Source organism: Chionomys nivalis, chromosome 14 (genome assembly GCF_950005125.1).
Source record: "Chionomys nivalis chromosome 14, mChiNiv1.1, whole genome shotgun sequence".
Taxonomy (NCBI): domain Eukaryota; kingdom Metazoa; phylum Chordata; class Mammalia; order Rodentia; family Cricetidae; genus Chionomys; species Chionomys nivalis.
Window position 1 is genome coordinate 27,692,051 of NC_080099.1, and position 19,755 is coordinate 27,711,805.

The window sequence follows — 19,755 nt, forward strand, 5'->3', positions numbered from 1 at the left end:
AGCCCCCAACCCAAAGGAAGAGGAAGACAGTAAATACTCCCGTAATAAATGAATGAACGCATACAGGGAGTGGATAAAATGGCCAGTCTCAAAATGCTGCTTCTCAACCCCCATGCCGTTTCCTTAACACACAAGGCCGCTTCTCTACTTCTTCCCTCCTTCCCTTCCTTTCTTTCCTTCCCTCTTTTCTCTCTTCTCAATACATTTTAGCGTGGCTCTCTCTCTCATCTACTGACTCAATCCCTGCTCTCCCAGGGAATAGAGACAACGCCCCGAGAGGAAAGAGCCCAAGCGGCAGGGCGGCGCCCGTGAGCCGGAAGTGCAGCGCGCGACGGAAGTGCAGCAGGCGGAAGCGGCGGCGGCCCGGTGCAGAGGTGGGTGATGGCGCCGGTGTTGCCGGGAGCGCTCCCTAGGCCGGGGGTTAGCGCGCGCCCGCAGGAGGTGGCCGCGATCCCTTCGGGTGCGGCGCGTTGCCGACCTGCGTGGCCGTCAGAGGGGATTTAATTAAGCCGAGAGCTATAAATCCCCGAGCCGCTGGGGGGAGATTGTGAACGCGCACTTATGGCGGCGCTCTAGGAACTGAATAAATGACGGGAGGAAAAATAGAGCTTTTCGAAGAAAGCCGAAAATGTCCCAACTCATGCTTCTTCCAGTGATTCACAGATGCCCTGGTCCCGGGTTTAATTGAATTCTATGAAGTGGCAATATCACACTTGACAGCTTGCTGAGTTGACTGCCTTTTTAAATAAATGTTTTTGAGCAGCCATGTTGACCTTTAATAGGGGTGAAAAGGTTGAAAAGTGCAAGAGGAAACATTGAGAGTGCCAGGCCCCTCTGGACCCGGCTGTCTGGACCCCGACTTTGCTTTATTGGGAAGAAGCAGCCCTCTGGGCTGTGGACAGTAAAAGAATAAATCAGACATTACAGTTCTCAACAAATACTTAGCCCTGTCGCTCACCCCTGACAAATACCAGCTAATACAATTTTTAATGAGTCCAAGGGTAGAAAGTCTCTGACAGTTGTCACTAATGTGAATAGGTATCTGACTGTTTCTAAGACTCTCTAAAGTGGGTTTTTGTTTGACTAATCTTTATCCTTATTGTTGTTAATCATGTTTATATAAAACTGTATTTTAGTGTTCTTTTAGAAAAAAATAAACTGTGTGGTCTAGCATGACCCAAAGATAGTACTTAGACTATGTCATATCCCAACATTAGTAGTGTATTTCCCAACCTAAGATGGGCTCCTGTGACTACACATTACCTTGGTTAATGAGCCACTCTGGCTGTCTCCGTAGAACACTGAGCAAGTTGAGTTGACTCTTAGAGGCCACAGACATCTCCTTCAGTAACATTCTGTGGAGCAGCTTTACACAATGCTTGTGATGCACTCTCCCAATATTTAGAAGTACATGCGTGAGGTGTATACAGGTAAACGGCAGAGGATAAAATGCAAGGGGTCCCGCATGGCAATGGTGCTTATCTACAATCCCGGCACTCTAGTTAAGGCTCACAGATCTCGAGTTCTGGACCAGCCTGAAGACAGAGTGAGCCCTTGTTTCGGCAAACAAACCACCAGCAGCAACAGGAGGCATGGAAACAAGCATGCCCTGGAAAATGCTGAGCTGAAGCAGAACTAATCATGGTTCGACGTGAGCCGTTGAGACTTAATAACTTTGGTACTGCTCTACTGAGGAATTGCCTGGAACTAGAAGACCCCGTTGTGAAAATTAAAATGTATGGGTTACTTTAACAGGCTCCAAGCTTTCCTCCCTGTTTGCTGGGGTCCACTTGAAGCTACCTGCCAGACAAGGATCAATAGCTTTTGTCTCTTTGGCTAGAGGAATATGCAGTTTTATTTAGACAGACTATCGGCAGGTTAGGAATAGGAAGGAGTATTTTTCTGACTTGAGAATTGATTGAGCTGTGCTTCTGTTTTGTTCTGGTTCCCTAGTTGTGTTGTACTCACAGGGGCACTGTATGTACCCAGAGGCACTAGAGAGAGGTGCGTTCAAAATAAGTTTGCTTTAACTAAAGTTCTTGTATTTCATATCTTGTATATACGCTAGCTGACCAGTATATTTAGTTACTAATTCTCGTGCTTGGGACTTCAAACGTAGTATGATGTTGAGGTGATGTAAAGTAGTGAGGGGTTTTATGTTCTTTATTGTAAATCTAACTTTTTGCACTGTGTTATTCAAGGGATATACATCCGAGAAACAAAAAGAAAGCCGGAATAGCTCCTGAATGGGATTTTATTCCTACTGGCAATTCTTTTGAAGAGGGATACCCTCTGGCTCAGGTATGTGTAGCTATTCATGTAACAGGACCAAGGTTCTCCAGCTCTTCTCTTTGTTTGTATACAAGTTCCAGGGACAAAGTCGTTCAGGGGAAATCTATAAAATGAAAAGTTGTGGCTAATTCACATATATACATGATTCCACATCCCTGACCCATCCCTGTACATGTAGGCTCAGGGATCAGAAAACATAAAGACAATACCTCTCTTCTTTCTCTAGTTCTTATCCAATGGTTAACTTCCCAGAGATATAAACAAAAGTTTAAAATGTCTGCTGTTGTTAGAAAGTTTCAGTCTTTGGCTCATGATTCTGGAGGCCGGAAGATGTACACACACTGATGCTGAAGTCTTGGCAAGGGTCCCCCAGCCATGGCCCATCACACTGGAAAACTAGAGAGCGGGCCAACCGTGGACAGAAAGGGCTACTTTTCAGTCAGACAGGACAATGATAAGCACCCTCCCCACCGCCCCCCTTACGCCATAATGTTCCATGACCAGACATCTTCTAGGCTCCACTTCTTAGACGTTCTGTCACCTTGCTGATGCCATATTAGGGGTGGAGCTTCCGGCACTTGAACTTGCTCGAATTGTATCCAACACTTAATGTCAGTTATATCCGGCAATGACTGGTTTACTTTATTAGCTGTTGTGTTGTCGGTCTTTCCTCTCCCCTAGGTTCCTTAAGGGCAGGGACAGTGTCTTAGTCACTTTTATGTTTCTAGTACCTGACACTACATACACTCAGTTCGTGCTATAGACAAACGACAATGTTCCTGGAGGAAGATTACACCTATAAAGAACACGAAAGCATCACTGGGAAAGCAGCAGAGAGAAAAGAAGGAAAACTAGAATCACCTTCCAGAGAGCAGCTAAGTGCACTTAGATGTAATGCGTTGGTTACCAGCGTGGACCAGGAAAGGGTATGTTTGAAAATCCACAGACTGTCACCAGTCTGCCTTCTAAGCAGATCTGCCTGGTGAACTATAGAGCATTTGCTGTGTTGAGTCGACTGTGCAGGCTGGACGGTCCAACAGCCCTGACTCTACACTCCTTCCAGGCTTACCATGCTCAACCCTTCACCCAAATATCTGCTCCGCAAATATTTGAAGAACTATCTATGAAGGTATGCCAACTTACTAACTTAGCCAAGCCATCAGCATTTTAATTTGATCCTGTCTCAAGGGAAAGGATCTGTCACATTGCTATCTTAAGCTGAAGTGCTTAAATAGCAGTAAAGAAGATCCACAGTGGTGGGTTTAGTTCGTTTTTTCCCTCCTTTATTAACAACATCCCAGTGGAGTTCAAGTTCACAGCATACATATAAAACAGTACCATTGTGGGGTACATGCTGCTTCCTTCTCTTAGCTTGATTACAACCAAAACCAGAATGTTATAGCTACAAACAAATGAGCTTCCTCTTATTGTTCCAGTACTTTCTCATATTAATAATGAAATAATAGGAAAATGGGTTTTAGTTCAGTCAGGAGCAGAGGACATGACATTGAATTATTTGATATTTTATTTCTTAATGTATATGGTTTGGGTAAGCTAAGAGAAAGAACACTTAGTTAATAGAAAGTCAGCTGAGGCCATCGGAAATATACTGTGGAAAAGGGTTTTCATGATTAGATAGAAACTAATGTGAGTCTTGTTAGATGTAGAGATCAGAACCCTGTTTTATGCTAAGAGAATTTTCTATCTGAAACCTCGTTATTTCTTCCCATGAACCTTAAAGTAGCCTTAAACAAAACACATAAGCATATGCCCTTGTTCAAAGAATAAAATAGGAACAAACAAAAAAATATGATGTACAAGAGACTTAAACATGGCTTCCTTATCTAAAGTCACTTTCCAGTTCCAAAATTTCAAAATATTTTATTAACGATGACTGAGGAAGAACAAAGTTAAGTCTCAGAGTTCATGGACTCTTATACAACTCAGAGTTTCCGGGGCCTGGTCACGGAGTAGACAGTTCTCAACATTCAAATTAAACTCTGTGCTTGTACAAGCTTTTGACTTATTGATATCGAAAGACTAGTGACTCGCTGGATTTGCAACAAAATACTTTGCAGGTCTTGTGTGGTTATCTTTGGAAAGATGAATTGGAAATAAATAGAATATTAATGACAAATGAAAGGTACTTTAAATTGCAAACTTGTTTTTAGCAATGAAACTGATATTACTCTCTGGGCATAATGTGACTAAAGTGTTTTAATGAAATTGTCTTCTTGCTGAGTCAGCATTAAATATCAGAGGGACTTGGTCATGTTGGTTGAGAAGGGCAATGTCAAAAGGAGTCTATATAATTTCTTATGCACTTTGTTCCCATTCCTTGAACTGGATGGTTTTGCCCTCAATCTTAATGCTGTCTTTATGGGAGGATGGAAGTTTCAAATTGGTTTTTAAACTCTGTTAAGCCCTCATGTCTAATATAAGCTAAGCACAGTATTCATGTTTTCTTGCTTTCAGGAATGAGTTTGGAGCCATTTTGTCAGAGTTGAACTGAACATTGTTGCACACTCTGAATTTGTACTGTGCCGCTCTGGCGCCAGGCCAGCTGCTGAGTCAGCATATCTGGGGTTGGGACAGAAGAAGGAGGGGTAGCACGTGCAGACTCCGTTGTGTTAATTAGTCCAGAATTCCCTCTAGACGACACCTAGATACTTTGAGGCACGAGCTGTGGAGTATTAGCATTGTTTTATTTTTCTCAGTTGGATGTTTTGATAGACCCTTGACATTGTGGCATGCACCAATCCCATTACTGAGGAGACTCCTCTGTAGTAGTAATCTGGAGGGAGTGACTGCTGAGGTCTAAAGGTTCCAAAACACTCTTGGTGCGCTGAAGATTCTTTTCCTGCTGCACATCTGTCAGCTTCCTACAGGCCAAGGCAAGGGCAGCAGTGCCTCTGGATATGGGGAAGAATGCCAAGATGAAGAGGGTATGTCATTTAAAATAACATTTTAAGTACGTCCTAATAGTGTGTCCGACTCCCAAGGTTAAACAGTTTGCCAATGAGTGCCAAGCCCCTCTGATGTCAGCTCCCCCATTTCCCAGCTTAGCGCTGTCTGAAGCCTCTGCTTCCCAGTTATGAGAAAAGGGTGAGAGAAAATAATTGACAGTGAGCAAATATATTCACACTTGTGTATGAATCGCAGAGTGAACTCTGGTCTTCTCTAAATAGCTGCATTTTTTTCAGCTTCTAAAGACAGAAACTTGTTCATGGTCTTGTGCAAGCATGGGCCATCCCCATGCTGTTTCTCCAAGGTTACAAGGGCATGTGAGACCCCAAGCCTGTGAACATGCTTCTCTTGAGTCCCTAGAAAGTGTGAGATCAGGATAAGTAGTCGAATTTCCATTTTATAGTTGGCAAAACTAAGGCCCAAAAAGACGAAGAGTTTTCTTGTATCTCAAAAGTTAGTGGCACTTGCATTTTTCTTTGGGATCTGTGTTTATGGAATCTTCACCTAAAAATGCATTCAGGGAATTCAAACATAGAATTCCAATGTAAACTTTACATGAAAATGAACTTTTAGCTACTTATGCTTAATTCCTCTGATTGAAAAGTTTGAATGTGAATTGTGTTTACTTAAACTATTTTGATCTCTCCAGCAAGCTTATTAGAACTGCTTGGGACAAGTTTTATCTTTAAAGATAATCAACAATTCCAACTTAACATTGTCCTTAGGAGCTTCTGTTGTGATATGCATGGCTTGAGGAAATCATTAGTATTATAGTAAGGACTTCTTTTTCTGTCCTTAAAAAATAAGGACAACAACAAAAATAAGGACAAGTACAGAGAAAGAGCTACTGGAAGGGGTTATTCTTTGTTTAAAACCTGTCAATGGAAAAATGGTTCTTGAAAAGCTCTGTTTGGGTGTCCTGGTTTGAATTTTCTGAAAATTTCTGAGTGAATCAAGCCACTACCTTATGCCAGGGTATTTGCTCTCCAGTCTTACGTCGACACAGTGCTGTCTGTTTAAGTAGTGTTCACAGTCTGAAATATTGAATTGTATTCGAAGTGTTTTCCAGTCCTGCAGTTTCTCAGTTCTGAAACCACTGTTGCTAGGAATGTAAGTCTGCTGTCTGAGGCCAATAAAAGCAAAATTCCAACAACAGCAACAGAGAGAGAGAGAGAGAGAGAGAGAGAGAGAGAGAGAGAGAGAGAGAGAGAGAGAGAGAGAGGAAGAAAGAAAGCAAATCATTGTCATTTTTATAAAATTCTCTTAGAATTATTAATAATTAATAATTAAGCTTTGATTCTATGTTCTGTTTTGATTTATACAGATTTTTAAATTTATTGTCCCTTTTAAAATAATCAACTTTTATCTCCACTCTTTTCCTCCTTTTAAGTTGTTAAATCGGGCAGGAAGCAGTCAAGGGTGTGAGTTAGTAGCAGACATTGGTTATAGGATTAATGCCTTTGGAGCGACCTCAGCTACATCTCTTCTGGCCCGTGTGTGTCATTCCACTGTCCCATTCTAGGCAAGCCCTCGTCACTGATGGACTGCTCCCTCGTTCTGGAAACACCCTTTCCCACTGGCTTTCCTCCTTCCTCCACAGTTGTGCTGCTTTTCCTGGCTTCTCTCTGCCTGATAGCTACAAGTTGGATTGCCTCAAAGAGCCACCGTGAGCCCTCCTTTTCTGCACTGCTGAGATTATCTTATCTAGTCTCACAGCTGCAGTGCAATCTTTATACCAACAAAAACTCTAATTTTTGTGTTTAGCTCTAGCTCTTTACATGAGTGCCAAACCTGTATATGTCACTGTCCACTTGAATCTCAACATTTCTCTAACTACTAACAAATTAATCTTCCAAAATATTGGAAACAAAACACTGCTCAAACCCATCAGTGGTTCCCAAGACACACATGATAAATCACACATGGCTTGATAACTGTTAAACATTCTCTAAAGTCCTGTACTATTCCTCTTTCCCAGCTGATTTTCCAATATTCTTTTTCTTTGCTCTGTTCATGTTTTCCCACCGTCAATATCCAACCCATGATTTGAATATTTCCATTTTATCTGTGTATCCATAAACCCTAAATGATTTGAAGCCCTTCTCTTGTGACAATATCGCCAGTTTTAGCTCACAATACTCATTTTTTTTCTTTTCTCTCACAGCATTTTGTATCACCTTGTTATACTTCCTGTCCTTCTAGGTTACCTGTCTGTACATGTTAATATTCTGACTAGATTTTTACCTCTTCATGAATGTGGATCGTCTCCTATTTCCTTTCAACCTTTTCTTTCCTCGCTGTTGTGGAACTAATGAGTAAATGGTCATGAGTTTGCTAATACTATAAAACATGATATAACTTTTATCTTAATTAAGAACCACCCTTTTGAATCCACAAACTCCATCTAGAATTCTCGTTGCTTATGTGTAGTCTATGAAGTTGATGTAAGCTTTACTTGGAAAGAAAGAAACTTAAACACCAGGATAGATGAAGGGAAAATGTGATGGCTTCATTTTACTGAGAATGAGAAAGGGTGTTCATGAATTAAGTGGTAGGTGTGTAAAATATAAATTTAATGATTGTAATCTTACTGTGTAGACAAGTCTTAACTTGAAACAGCTAAAGAACATTTTCAAAAGGTTATTGCAAACAGATTACATGTAAATGCCATTGAATCTGGCACCTATGGAATGTGAACATAGAAACAGATACCCAGATCTGTAGTCCATGATTTGTGGGGAGCCAGGAAATACTTGAGTGAATGTGTAATGAGCCGATGAAGTCCGAGTGAGTGAATGTGTAGTGTTCACATGGGCACAACCATGTCAAAGACAAATGCCCCAACGCATGGGAAGCTGGCAAGCAAATCATCAGCTCAAACTGCATAGTCAGAGTGAAGCTGAACAGTGCGCTCGGTACAGTGGTCCACAAGTGGATGTCAGGGTCATTGCTGTGACACTATGTCTGATTTGTGCCACCTTCTTAGATCCCCAGCCCTGAGACGCTGGGAATGTACCTGCTATTGCACCTGCCACAGACACTCCATATTCTTCTTTAACCTCTTGGAATTGACACCTCAGAGTATCTGTCTACCAAGAAGTTTAGGTTTTGTCCCTGTATGGCGTCTTTCCTCATCACTTCCAGGGGCACAAGAGCCCTTCCCTCCCTCCCCTGTTCTTGCACCCAAGATCTTCAGTTAGGATCTTAAGTTAGGTTGTAGGGAGTGTGGTTCAGATTCAGCTGTTTGCAACCCAAAGAGAAGTGCCAGGGAGGCATCCTTTGTCCCTTTTTCCCTAGGCTAGGTAGAACCCAGTGATCTGAGTCACAACTCAACAACCTCACCTAACTATATGAACTTTCAGTCTGCTAGAATATAGGGATGGTTCCCCAAAGAGGGTGTGTGTTTCTTTTCATTGGGTGAAACAGGAATGTTATACTTAGATGGTAATGCAGATAAAGTGGTGCCCTTAACCTCTCACATGGCACAAATGACTAAACAGAAACCTTGAGCTCTCTCTATAGAACACAGGTTCAGCAAGAGCTATGATAATAGTGTTTGCTTAATGTCAGCTCAGCATTAAATTTACATTATAGTCTTGTGCAGAAGCTCCAGCATTATCTGTTAATAACCAAGGCAGTACCTGGGTTTATATAGACTTCTTGATTTTGCACATGAGCTAACACCGTAGCCTGCTGATGAATGATTATGTGAGCTTAGAGCTTTGGTGTGCCAAAGGACTCTTTGAATGGATAGAATTCTGGTCAGTGAAGGTCAGTTTCTCTACTCAAGCGAGAACAATGTTGTTTCCCTCCTAATCAGATGCACACAGTGGTTGAAAAATCCAGGAGCCCCACATAAGTGATGTACAGCCACAGCCTGGGCAGCTCATCATGACGAAGTGAATAATCCTTAATAAAGGCTCAAACAACCATAACATCTTCCTGCACTATAATCAGTTGCTTTCATGGTGTGCCCTTCAGTGCTTCTCGGGGAAATGCTATAAAGTTAAGTTACCTTCTCTATCTTGCTTCAAGGAAGGCTGAATTGGTCCAATCAGTCCTCCCCCATGTTGTATTTGATTCTGCCGTAAAGACCAATGAAGTCTGTGTCTGTTGTGGGGGGAAGGCTGCTTTCCCTTTCTCTTTCGGGGGATCTGTGCCTCTGAGTAGCACTAGACTTGGAGCAGCAGGAGTCTCTGTCTTTATTGTTAGGCTTCAGAATTTTCTTGAAGCACATTCTAAATCCAGTTTTATGCTTTTCCTATTTTCTTCCAGTCTGTGACAAAGGTGACCCAGTTGTGCTTCTTTGATATTAGGAGCACAGTTCTTTGTGTTCCTGTCACAGAGACATATAACAAAATACAAAGGATAAAACTGTGTCTGTCTGTATAGTAGGAATACTTATTTCATGACTAAAGGGACATAATTTTAAAACAGTGTTGTCAGTAAGGCCTAGGGTCACAGGTTTCTAATCCCAGCCGCTTAGAAGGCCAAGGCAGGCAGAGTTCAGGTTCAAGGCCAACCTGGACTACAGGGTCAATTCAAGGACAGCCTGGACTATTTAGTGAGACTCTTAGAGCTTTTGCTCAGCATTTGTGACTCCCTAGGTTCAGTTCCCAGTACAGGGAGCTGTACTGGGGTGAACTTCTGTCAGCTCATGATTGGGAGCTAATAGGCAGAGACCACTTTTCAGGATGTTTTTTAATAGTACTAAGTATGGTTTGAAAATAATCAAACTATGAAAATGTCACAATGATAGAGTGGCCCTCATAAAGATTTTACTTCAAGAAAACATAATTGGTGAGTGTGACTTGGACAGCAATGGCGTAAGGGTTTACAGAGTTAGTGAAACGATCTCAGAAGAGTATTAAAGTGCTCCCATTGGAGTATATCATTTTTCATTTAATTTTTTATAGCTATAAGTGAACTTCAAGAATTAAGGAATTTTAGCTTTAATATCTGTCTAGCTGAAGAATATGGAGCTTTTTCTTCATATAAGGCTCTAATATAAATTTATAATACACTTCTGTGAAAGAAATAAGCTAATTGAACAATATAGTAAAAATGCATGTACCTTAGACCATTAAAAAATACTCAAGTAAAGCTGCACAGCATTGATGCCTTTCTCGGTAAACAGATGCGCGAGGTTTAAGTAATTAAAAACGTGTGAGAAAGCAGAAGCAGCAGAGAACAGCAGTAGCTGTGCGCAGAGTGGCCGTAGCATCACTGAGGACTCTACTTAGTTGTCTGGTTGACTGAGCAAATATTCCAGCAAATCTGAAGTGAACTGCAGCACTGTTTACTATGGCAGCCTTTATTTGTCTTGGGTGCAGCCAAGACCACATGCTGTGTTGTGTCATGTTGGAAATACTGAAGCCAATTTCCATTGTGGATGTGAATTTTTTTTTTTTAAAGCCTTAACACCTCAGTCTCGAGTCAGCTCGGTAGGAGCAATAAGTTTTCTTTTCCTTTCCATTCGAGCCAAACATCAATAAATCTTCTGTCCTTCCCCCAAAAGCATGTAGCTGTAGTTCACCATCCTGGTTGGACTGGGTACACTGCCATTGCCCCTCCCGTCCTCCTCATTTCCAAGGCCTATATCTGCACTGTTTATAAAGCCAACTTTATAATTTATGTGGATACCCAAGCTTACACTCAGTTGAGAATCTCACAGAATGTTGTAGCTTTGTTTACATTCGCTTTCTACAGTGATTCTAAACAGCAGATTCCTGCAGAAGTCATTTTACATTCCTCTTCCTTGCATTGCCAGGTCATTTAGCTAGCAGGGAAATCTGGGTAGAAGTGAAAGGGTAAAGGATTGTGAAAGAGGTAGGGGAAAGACCATTGCTTTGAGTATCTGAGCTTTTTGTCCTGTGGTCTTTACTGTAGTTCGGTATGAGCTGGTAGGGTTTTTCCTAAAGTCCTATCATTCTGTCTGAAGTGAGTTTAAGGCTGCTTTACGCTGAGAAGCCCGTTGCCAGAGAAGGGTAGCACTTAATAAAGGTGTGCTCTGTCAAGTGGAGCACAGGAGGTCTGAAGTGGTGGCAGCAGCAACTTAGTGCCTCAGTCCAAAGTCAATAGACACCCCGAAAAGCAGTGCCTTTTAGCTTAGAGACAGGCCTAAGAATGACTTCTGTCCACATGGAGTGGTGGAGCAGAGGTGAGGGTGTGGGAGGGAGAGGCTCACTCTAGTATTTTAACACTGGAGCACCTGTTCTATGCGCATCGATTGTGCATGCTGAGAAATACTGGTGCGAACAATACCTGCTCTTACAGAGCTGCACTGTAGAAGAAGGGACAGAAATTACTGTAAATAGTAAGGGGCATCCTGAAACGGAAGCACATGTAGTGAGGTTATGCATCAGGTTGGTTCACAAAAATACTGTGACTGTGAGGATAGAGAATTACCTGCTAGCTGGCATTGGCCAGGTGGTCAGTAGACTTCTCAGGGAGGTAATCTGAGTCCTAGTGCCAAATGAGAAGCTATGTGTTCTTCCTTCGAGAAAGAAAGGCAGGCGCAGTGCCACTGGTGTAGAAATGGTCTCTCAGTGTTCAAGGAGTAAAAGGGGAACTTTCCCAGGAGCCCCTTGCCCATGTAGAGGAGGAGAAAGTGGCAGGTAGAGTTAGAAAGGGAAGGTGAAATTGAGAAATAATGATCCCAGGAATAAGTTCATCCTGGGAAGAGCTGTAAATGGTAAAGGTAACGATACACGTGTGCTTTAGAAGTGAAATTGTAACCTTTATAGAGTTAAAGACAAGGCTGGAGGCTCCGTGGAACAACTAGGAATAACAGAGTGTCTTAGTCAAGCAGAGGAGCAGAAGGAGGGGACTTCGAAGCCCAGTGTTTGACATGCTGCTATTAAACTGTTCCTTCTGGAATTTCTCCAATAGAAACACCAGTGCGTCTGCGTGTGAAGCTTTTGAAAGTCGTGGCACTCTCCTTTGAAAACACTTCTTAAGGCCTTGGACAGGCTTCTTTCCTGACAAGTTAGCTCAGACTGCATCCCTCTTACGCTTTCTCTACCTGCAGTGTTGGGCTTCTCCATCTCTTCCAGTGCAGGAGCAGAGCTCTCCTTGGAGATGCCTTGCGCTGTCAGCTGGGAACTATTTCTTTTACCATGGCAGGGCTGGGTGGTGTTGGATGCTTGCCAGTAGGATTAAACTGTTGTGACTAAAAACCACCTCAGGACACCTCTACTTTTAGAGAGTCATCAGGATGCTGGCAACATCTGCAGTTGAAATTTAATTTTCTATGCAAATTAACAAACTCATGCAGTTTGCTTACAGAAACCAAGTGATTAGGCACAAAACTAATCCATAAATAGGATTTGGGTTTTTTTTTTCTTTTTCTTTTTTTTTAATTCTAAGTTCTGTTTTGCCTGGAGTACAGTGTATTCATTGTGGACACTTGCCAAACATCTGGACCTCACTGACACTCCTGGAGCCAAAGATACAATTCTGAAACTTCCAGATCCAATCATAAGCATGCAGGTTACTGCTTGTATTCCAAAGAGCAGAGTCGATGGTGCGTTAAGTTTGTTGGCTTATTTTTCTTTTGGCAGAATTAAGATGCTCTGGTTTCAAGGAAACAGCCTGCAGATTGCCAAATCCTCATTTGGACTCTTGCGAAATCTCTCTGCCTCTAACACCACTCTGCCTGTGCTGACCTTATTCACAAAGGTACTGAGTGAAAACTGATATTACACTTAAAAAATAAAGTGTTATCGTTGGGTGAAAAAAGTTATATATCCATGAAAAGTGGTCAGATCTGTAAAGAAAAGCGATAGGAAAAATTTTTCTTCAGACCCCGTATTTTGTCCCCAGACATTTCACTCTTTCTCAGTTATTGAGGGTACATTAGTATATACAATGGTCATTTTACCCCTCATTTAAAAAAGAACTATAGATTATAATTATGATGTTTAAAACTATGCTATTTAGAAATAAGTCAGTTCTTATTATTTGTGGTAGTTACAACGTAAAAGAGAAACAAACAAAACACTATAAACATTGAATTAACAAATACAAAATCTAGGAAAAGTCCTGGACTGGGTTCCCATAAGCACCTGGCCACGGTACTTTTGTGAACTAACTAATGTATAACCTTAGTTTATGTATGTTTGTGTTTAAAGATGTCTTATTCAGTACATAGTGTTTAGTCATTAACATGTTGCTCACGGCCACCAGTAATACAACTTGTCTAACATCTGTGTTTTCTCCATGACAGCTTTCTTTTAGCACCATGCTTAGGAGCCGTTTTGTTGATGGAGGAAGGTCATTTGTCAATAAACAAACTGCCTTGGCCCATTTGATAGGCTACCCCTTAGGTGGGTGGAGTAAACAGAATAGAATGCTGGGAGGAAGAGGAAGTGAGCTCAGATGCAGGGCAGCTCCTCGGAGAGACAGACGCCATGCTCTCCTCTCCAGAGCAGACACGATGAAGCTCTGACCCAGGATGGACGTAGGCTAGAATCTTCCCGGTAAGCGCACCTTGGGGTGCTACATACATGAACAGAAATGGGCCAAGCAGTGTTTAAAAGAATACAGTTTGTGTGTCATTATTTTGGGGCATAAGCTAGCTAGGCAGTCATGAGCCGGGCTGTGGGAAGAGGCCCACAGCTCTTACTACATTTTGTTTTGTTTTGTTTTGTTTTAAATCACCAACAAAAAACCCAGCCACAAAAAAATGGCATTACCCATACAGTTACCCCATGGGACTACCCGTAAGGCTACTGATTTATGTTTACAGTAGGGAGCTAAAACAAGAAGGCGAAGCATTACCTTAGGAGATCTTACTGTAGAAATGAACACTTCTGGCAACTCAGACTTGATACAGCTTTGTGCAGAAGCATGTTCGTGACTCACTATAAAGGTGCTTCTAGTATTGTTTGGGGAGTTACAAATTTTATCACGTAGGAAAATTCACGAATAAAGAATCTATGAATAATGAAGGCTGATTATACTTGTTTTCTTATCCCTACCTAGCGCTGCTATTAAGCCACAGGTGTGTGTGTCTGTGTGTGTGTGTCTGTGTGTGTGTGTGTGTAAGAGAGATGTGTAGATATATGTCTTTTCTATATATGTGCACACACCTGTGCAGATGCATATGGAGACTTAAGGTTTTAGCAGGAATCTTCCCTCAGTCTTATTCTTTGAGGCAGTCTCTCAGACTTAAGGGATATAGCTAGTAACTCACCTGCCCTAGAGATCTCCTGTCTCCACCTTATAAGCACTGGACTTCTAGGCAAAGCCTCCGGGCCCACCCAGCATTTACATGAGTTCTAGGGATCTGAACCCAGACCCCAAGCTTGTAATGCAAGCGCTTTAACCACTGAGCCATCTCTTCGCAGCCTTAATTTAAAATTTTTAAGAGTTTTTCACCCTGTAATTTTGTAGTACAAGCATTAGTAATGTCTTTTTCCTAGTTAACCTCACTCCGTGGAATTTATAATCTGAAAGAAATGTGAAGACAACAGAAGTTACTTTTTTAAACACAGTAATTAAAATTTTTTAAAAACGTCTTTTGGTAGATTTTCAGATTTTAGCCATTTGACAATTTAAAGACATTCTGACAGTTGTCTAATAACCAAGTCTGCTAATTGTGATGGTGCACACCTATGTCTCCCAGCACTTAGGAGTCAGAGTGAGCCAGGAGGATTAGAGCAGGTTCGGTCCCAGCCTAGGCTACATAGCAAGCATCAAAAGCCAGGGCTTACATAATAAGACCTTATCTGAACCTCACCCCCACCAAAAAAAAAAAAATACAGAGTTAAACTTCTAATTGAGAATATTTCATCTAATTTCATGCTTTTATGTCATCAATATGTATTGTACTGTTGGAAATTATAGAGCCAAAAATATTCCATTATCTGAGACAATATTCCCATAAAATCAGTTGTACTTACTTGGCCTATGATTGTCATGCACTGTTTGTTGGTTCCAACAGCAGTTGAGATAGCCAAGAACATTTGCAGAAAATAATCAGACAAAAGCCCAATCTTCTCTTCATCTTTTTTTTTTTTTTTTTTTTTTTGATTTTCGAGACAGGGTTTCTTCATAGTTTTTTGGAGCCTGTCCTGGAACTAGCTCTTGTAGACCAGGCTGGCCTCGAACTCCCAGAGATCTGCCTGTCTCTGCCTCCCGAGTGCTGGGATTAAAGGCGTGCGCCACCACTACCCGGCTTCTTCTCTTCATCTTAATATGTATACTGAACCCTGCAAAGTACATAATAAGATATAAGTAACACACAGTCCCATAAAAGAAATATAAAAGTCAGGAATTTGCCCTTTATCTATGACTAGTAGAGTATACTTTGCAGATTGAGTTTAAAAAGGAGGGGGTTGGATTGTTTTGGTTCCTGGTTCCAGGGAGCGCTTGAGTCAGGAAACAAGGTTACCAGTTTCCTCAGTTTTTTAATCTTCTGGATTAAATTCACCTTCGTATTGGCTCTCTTCTTTTATGACTGCAGCAACCCTGAGCCCGGCTCTCACATCTCAGACATCTATAGAAATCTCAATAGAAGATCTATAACTATTCATGGATGATTGGCCCATCCCTGAACCAGTCATAGGCAAAAGAGAAAGGATATCCTAAATGTTTGCACCTGGTCCTGTGTTCCCCCTTTTCTTACTTAGAGATGGACTCGGCCACATGCCGAGTAGTTCCTTGGAACAAAACTGTAGCGTTCTTGCTACAAGAAAGGATGGGTGGGTGTTAGATAGCAGTCCAACAGTTCAGGAGTAGGGTGAACAAGTGCTATGGAGAAGCCTCAGAAAGGCCGTCCTGGCCACGGACCTGTTCTTGTCTGGGCTCCTTATCCTTTCCAAAGCATGGTGAGCCTTTAGAAAGAACCACATAGATACACACTCACACACTTGCATTAGCAGCTTATACAAACTTCCACAAACCTGATTTCAAAAGCAAAACACCGGCCGGGCGGTGGTGGCGCACGCCTTTAATCCCAGCACTTGGGAGGCAGAGGCAGGCGGATCTCTGTGAGTTCGAGACCAGCCTGGTCTACAGAGCTAGTTCCAGGACAGGCTCCAAAGCCATAGAGAAACCCTGTCTCGAAAAACCAAAAAAAAAAAAAAAAAAAAAAAAAAAAAAAAAAAAAGCAAAACACCTTGACTGGGCTCGTCTCAAACTTTGCTGTAAGAGCAAACTATAAAGAAGGACATTAGGTACATCTGCAACTTAGTATGTTCTTGTTTGGCTTTTACTTTCAACTCTTACATTGATCTTGTAACACTTTCTCAGAAAATTTTAGCATGATTGTCTTACAGCAACAAGCTGCCCGCAATCTGTTTGTTGTTAGTGCTAATACCAATTTGATGAGGTGGATCCAGCCGAAAAGATCTAGAAATATTCAAGTCCTTATTTGCAAAACATGTTTTGAGTTAAGCTGAAGAAAAGGCCTGTCTTTTACGTAATTGCTTATCTCTTCCCAATATTTTAAAAAGCAGCTTTTGCACAAGCAGAACTAATACTGAATCTGTGTGAGCAGCTTTTACACAAGCAACAGTAGTTCTGAGTCTATTTGAACAGCTCTTATACGGGCACAACTAATTGAGCTCGCATGAGAGAACCTATAACTGGACTCTTAGACACAGTGGCTAAGAGACCATTAATATCTGCCAGTCTGTGTTCTCCCCCATCTTCCCCATAAGGCGGTTGAAGAATACAAGCCACAGCAGGTCCTAGCGCTTGCCTGTGCTTCAGGTAGAACATTAGCCCGTTGTGGGTGCCTCTACTACTGAAACTGAGAAAGCACTGTGAAGTGCTACTAGTCGTGCGTTTGAATTGAAGAGAGTTTGTTTTTCTTTCAAGGATAGAACAGTCCCTGTTCCACTCCTCCCTGATAGAATTATTCCTCGGGACTGAGTAGAAAAACCAGCATGATGAAGTTCAGTACTTCCTAGTCAGGAAAGGCTTAAACCATTCAGGTCCATTGTATGGAGCCACCAAGTTGGCTCTTTACTTAGGAAGGACAGAGCCCTTAGCTAGGTAGATAGGTCAGTGAGAAATAAGGAACATGTGATATGCACACACACACACACAAACACACCCCAGTAGGTATATACACACATATGAGGAAAATAAAAACAACACCCAAAAAGTGCAGAGAGCATCTACCATGAAATAGTAGCTATTTAATGAGATTCTGTGGTAATGTTTTGCTTTGGAAATAAAGCCGTGTGATTAACTTAGTAGGAAACTATCCTTGGAAGTAAATGTGATATGCCTGTGCTGTGTGTTTGGTTTTTTCTTAGGTGGGAGGTGTTGCACCAAATGCCTGCTTGTGGGCTTAACAGTGTTTGTTCTTCCTGTAGAATCCATGCCCACTCTGTGATGAAGCCAAAGAAGTCCTCAAGCCATATAAAGACAGGGTAACTTTCATATATATGGGGTAAATAGAACTTACTGTATAAAGTATCTGCTTAGATCCTTTCTTCAGGAAAAGAGATTAAATGATTTTTCACTTAAATTTTGTTTTTAGCCCTCGGAGAGTTTAGGGACTGATTTCCATGAAACCCATTACCCCGAAGTGCTTTTCTCTGAATATTACTGGATTTTGTTCCTTTCTGATTCTTACTGTGATTCAGAGTTAACTACCAAGAGCATTCATGCTTACTTTACACTCTGGTCCCATTCCTTTTCCCTTACTTTGCAACTTCTATGGCTGTGTTTGCCTTTAGCAAACCATTTTAGCTTGGCCATTCTTACACCAGAACACCTACATCCTTATTTCGAGGCCACTTGCCAGCTCGGACATTAGGAACAGAGCAGAGCCCTGGTGCTGAGTGGAGCAGGTGTAACAGAGAAGTAGGGAAATCAGCAGGTGGAGTATAGTGTGATGAAAACAGCCAGGCTTTGGGAATTGGGGCCACTGGCTTACTGTAGGCCTATAACTTTCTCATTACAAAGTCTGCAGTTGGTGCATCATTGCAGTCAGTGCATTGCTCCATGGCCTGTAAAACACAGTGCTTTACCCTCTCCATGTTTTAGTTTATTTTGCAGGAGGTGGACATCACACTTCCAGAAAATGCTACTTGGTATGAAAGGTATAAATTTGACATCCCCGTCTTCCACCTGAATGGCCAGTTTCTGATGATGCATCGAGTAAACACCTCCAAGCTTGAGAAGCAACTTCTGAAACTTGAGCAGCGGGCGCTGGAGACAAACTGATGTCTCGTGAGTTCCTCCCTCTCTGTCAGAAGGCATCTGCCCAAGGCAGGGACTGGGGTCTTGGATTTCCTTGTCACCTTCACAGTGCCCTTATGATGGTATCACATAAATATGTTGCCATTAGTCCTTTGTTTGATGCAAGCACCTACATGAGAACAGTCTACGTATGGGCATTTTGTAACCTAGTGCACTGTATGGAAGGGGAAGGTGTAGGTAGGGAGGGATCTGTTTGGTGGTTATTGTTCCCTTTTGTGTGAATGTGGAAGCATGTGTCGTGCCCTGGACAGTGCCCTGATGGGAAATTGGGCTGCAGTCCTGCTGCTAAGCAGTCCTATTACTTTTAGTGGCATAAATGCTCTTCCACCAAATAAACTGAAATGTGAATTGTTAATAACTGTGCACAGTCAATAAAGGGGTGTTTTGATGAATACATCTGCACGCAGCTATTTCAGTGGAATTTAATAATACCTGTTTAAAATTAGTGTTCACTTTTGTTGAGTAGAAGAGAATAATTATCCTAGCCAAAGAGGCTTCTCTTCAGAAAAACAAAGGAGATTTAACCCTCCAGAATGTATATAACAGACTCCGCTGTTCATGTCATCGTGGAATTGACTTGTAATGTTGAAGACTGCCTTAAGTTCTCATCAATTAAGTCAATTCAAATAATTGTACGATAGTAACTTTGTCAAATTTTAGTATCTTGGGAAAATTCATTTTTCATTATAACTGAACATATATGTATATAAATCTAAATATAAAGTACCATGTTATATAAAGTATTAAAATGTAGTTTTGTACCCTTATTTGTGTTTTGTCAGATTTGTCAAACATTAGAATGGATTCACTATTTTCCTCTTAAGTCAGATCACCATGAAGTTCTTCTATACACTGTTACATATCATGAGCCACCAGACCATAAGTGAGCAGTGTGATTTAGTCTTTGAGTTATAGGATATTACAGCCCACTAACCTTAGTCACCCTTAGACATTGTCCTTATATTATACCTATGGAAGAATCTAAAGTTTAGCCAGGTCTTGCCGAGAACCCTGGCATTTCTATTGTTCTCTGGACTTACAGTAGTTGTTCAATTGTATTGTTTCAAATACAACCAGTGTGGGTTCAACACAAAATAAGCTGTCCAAAGAAAAAAAAAAAACTTACAGTGGCCGGAGAGATGGCTCAGTGTTAAGAGCGCTTGTTGCTCTTCCAGGACCTAGTTCATTTCCCAGCACCCACATGTTGGCTCTCAACGATCCATGACTCCAGTTCCAGGGGATCCAACAGGAACACATATGGTACATGTACATGTA

The 19,755-nt window shown here is 41.6% G+C and overlaps 1 protein-coding gene across 1 annotated transcript; it reads left to right on the forward strand.

The window, feature by feature from the left end:
* Positions 1–320: 320 nt before the first annotated feature.
* C14H5orf63 (chromosome 14 C5orf63 homolog) lies at positions 321–19,236 on the forward strand. Its single transcript, XM_057788756.1, has 5 exons — positions 321–374; positions 2,202–2,301; positions 12,822–12,939; positions 17,589–17,645; positions 18,265–19,236. Exons 3-5 carry the CDS (start codon positions 12,829–12,831, stop codon positions 18,442–18,444), a joined length of 348 nt encoding a protein of 115 aa, XP_057644739.1. The 5' UTR covers positions 321–374; positions 2,202–2,301; positions 12,822–12,828; the 3' UTR covers positions 18,445–19,236.
* Positions 19,237–19,755: the final 519 nt, after the last annotated feature.

Bases quoted from the DNA above. Each gene is read 5' to 3' on its own strand.
- C14H5orf63 (XM_057788756.1), top strand. From the start codon at position 12,829: ATGCTCTGGTTTCAAGGAAACAGCCTGCAGATTGCCAAATCCTCATTT. The intron at 12,940-17,588 runs GTACTGAGTGAA...TTCTTCCTGTAG, and splicing joins TGCTGACCTTATTCACAAAG to AATCCATGCCCACTCTGTGA. The intron at 17,646-18,264 runs GTAACTTTCATA...TCCATGTTTTAG, and splicing joins TCAAGCCATATAAAGACAGG to TTTATTTTGCAGGAGGTGGA.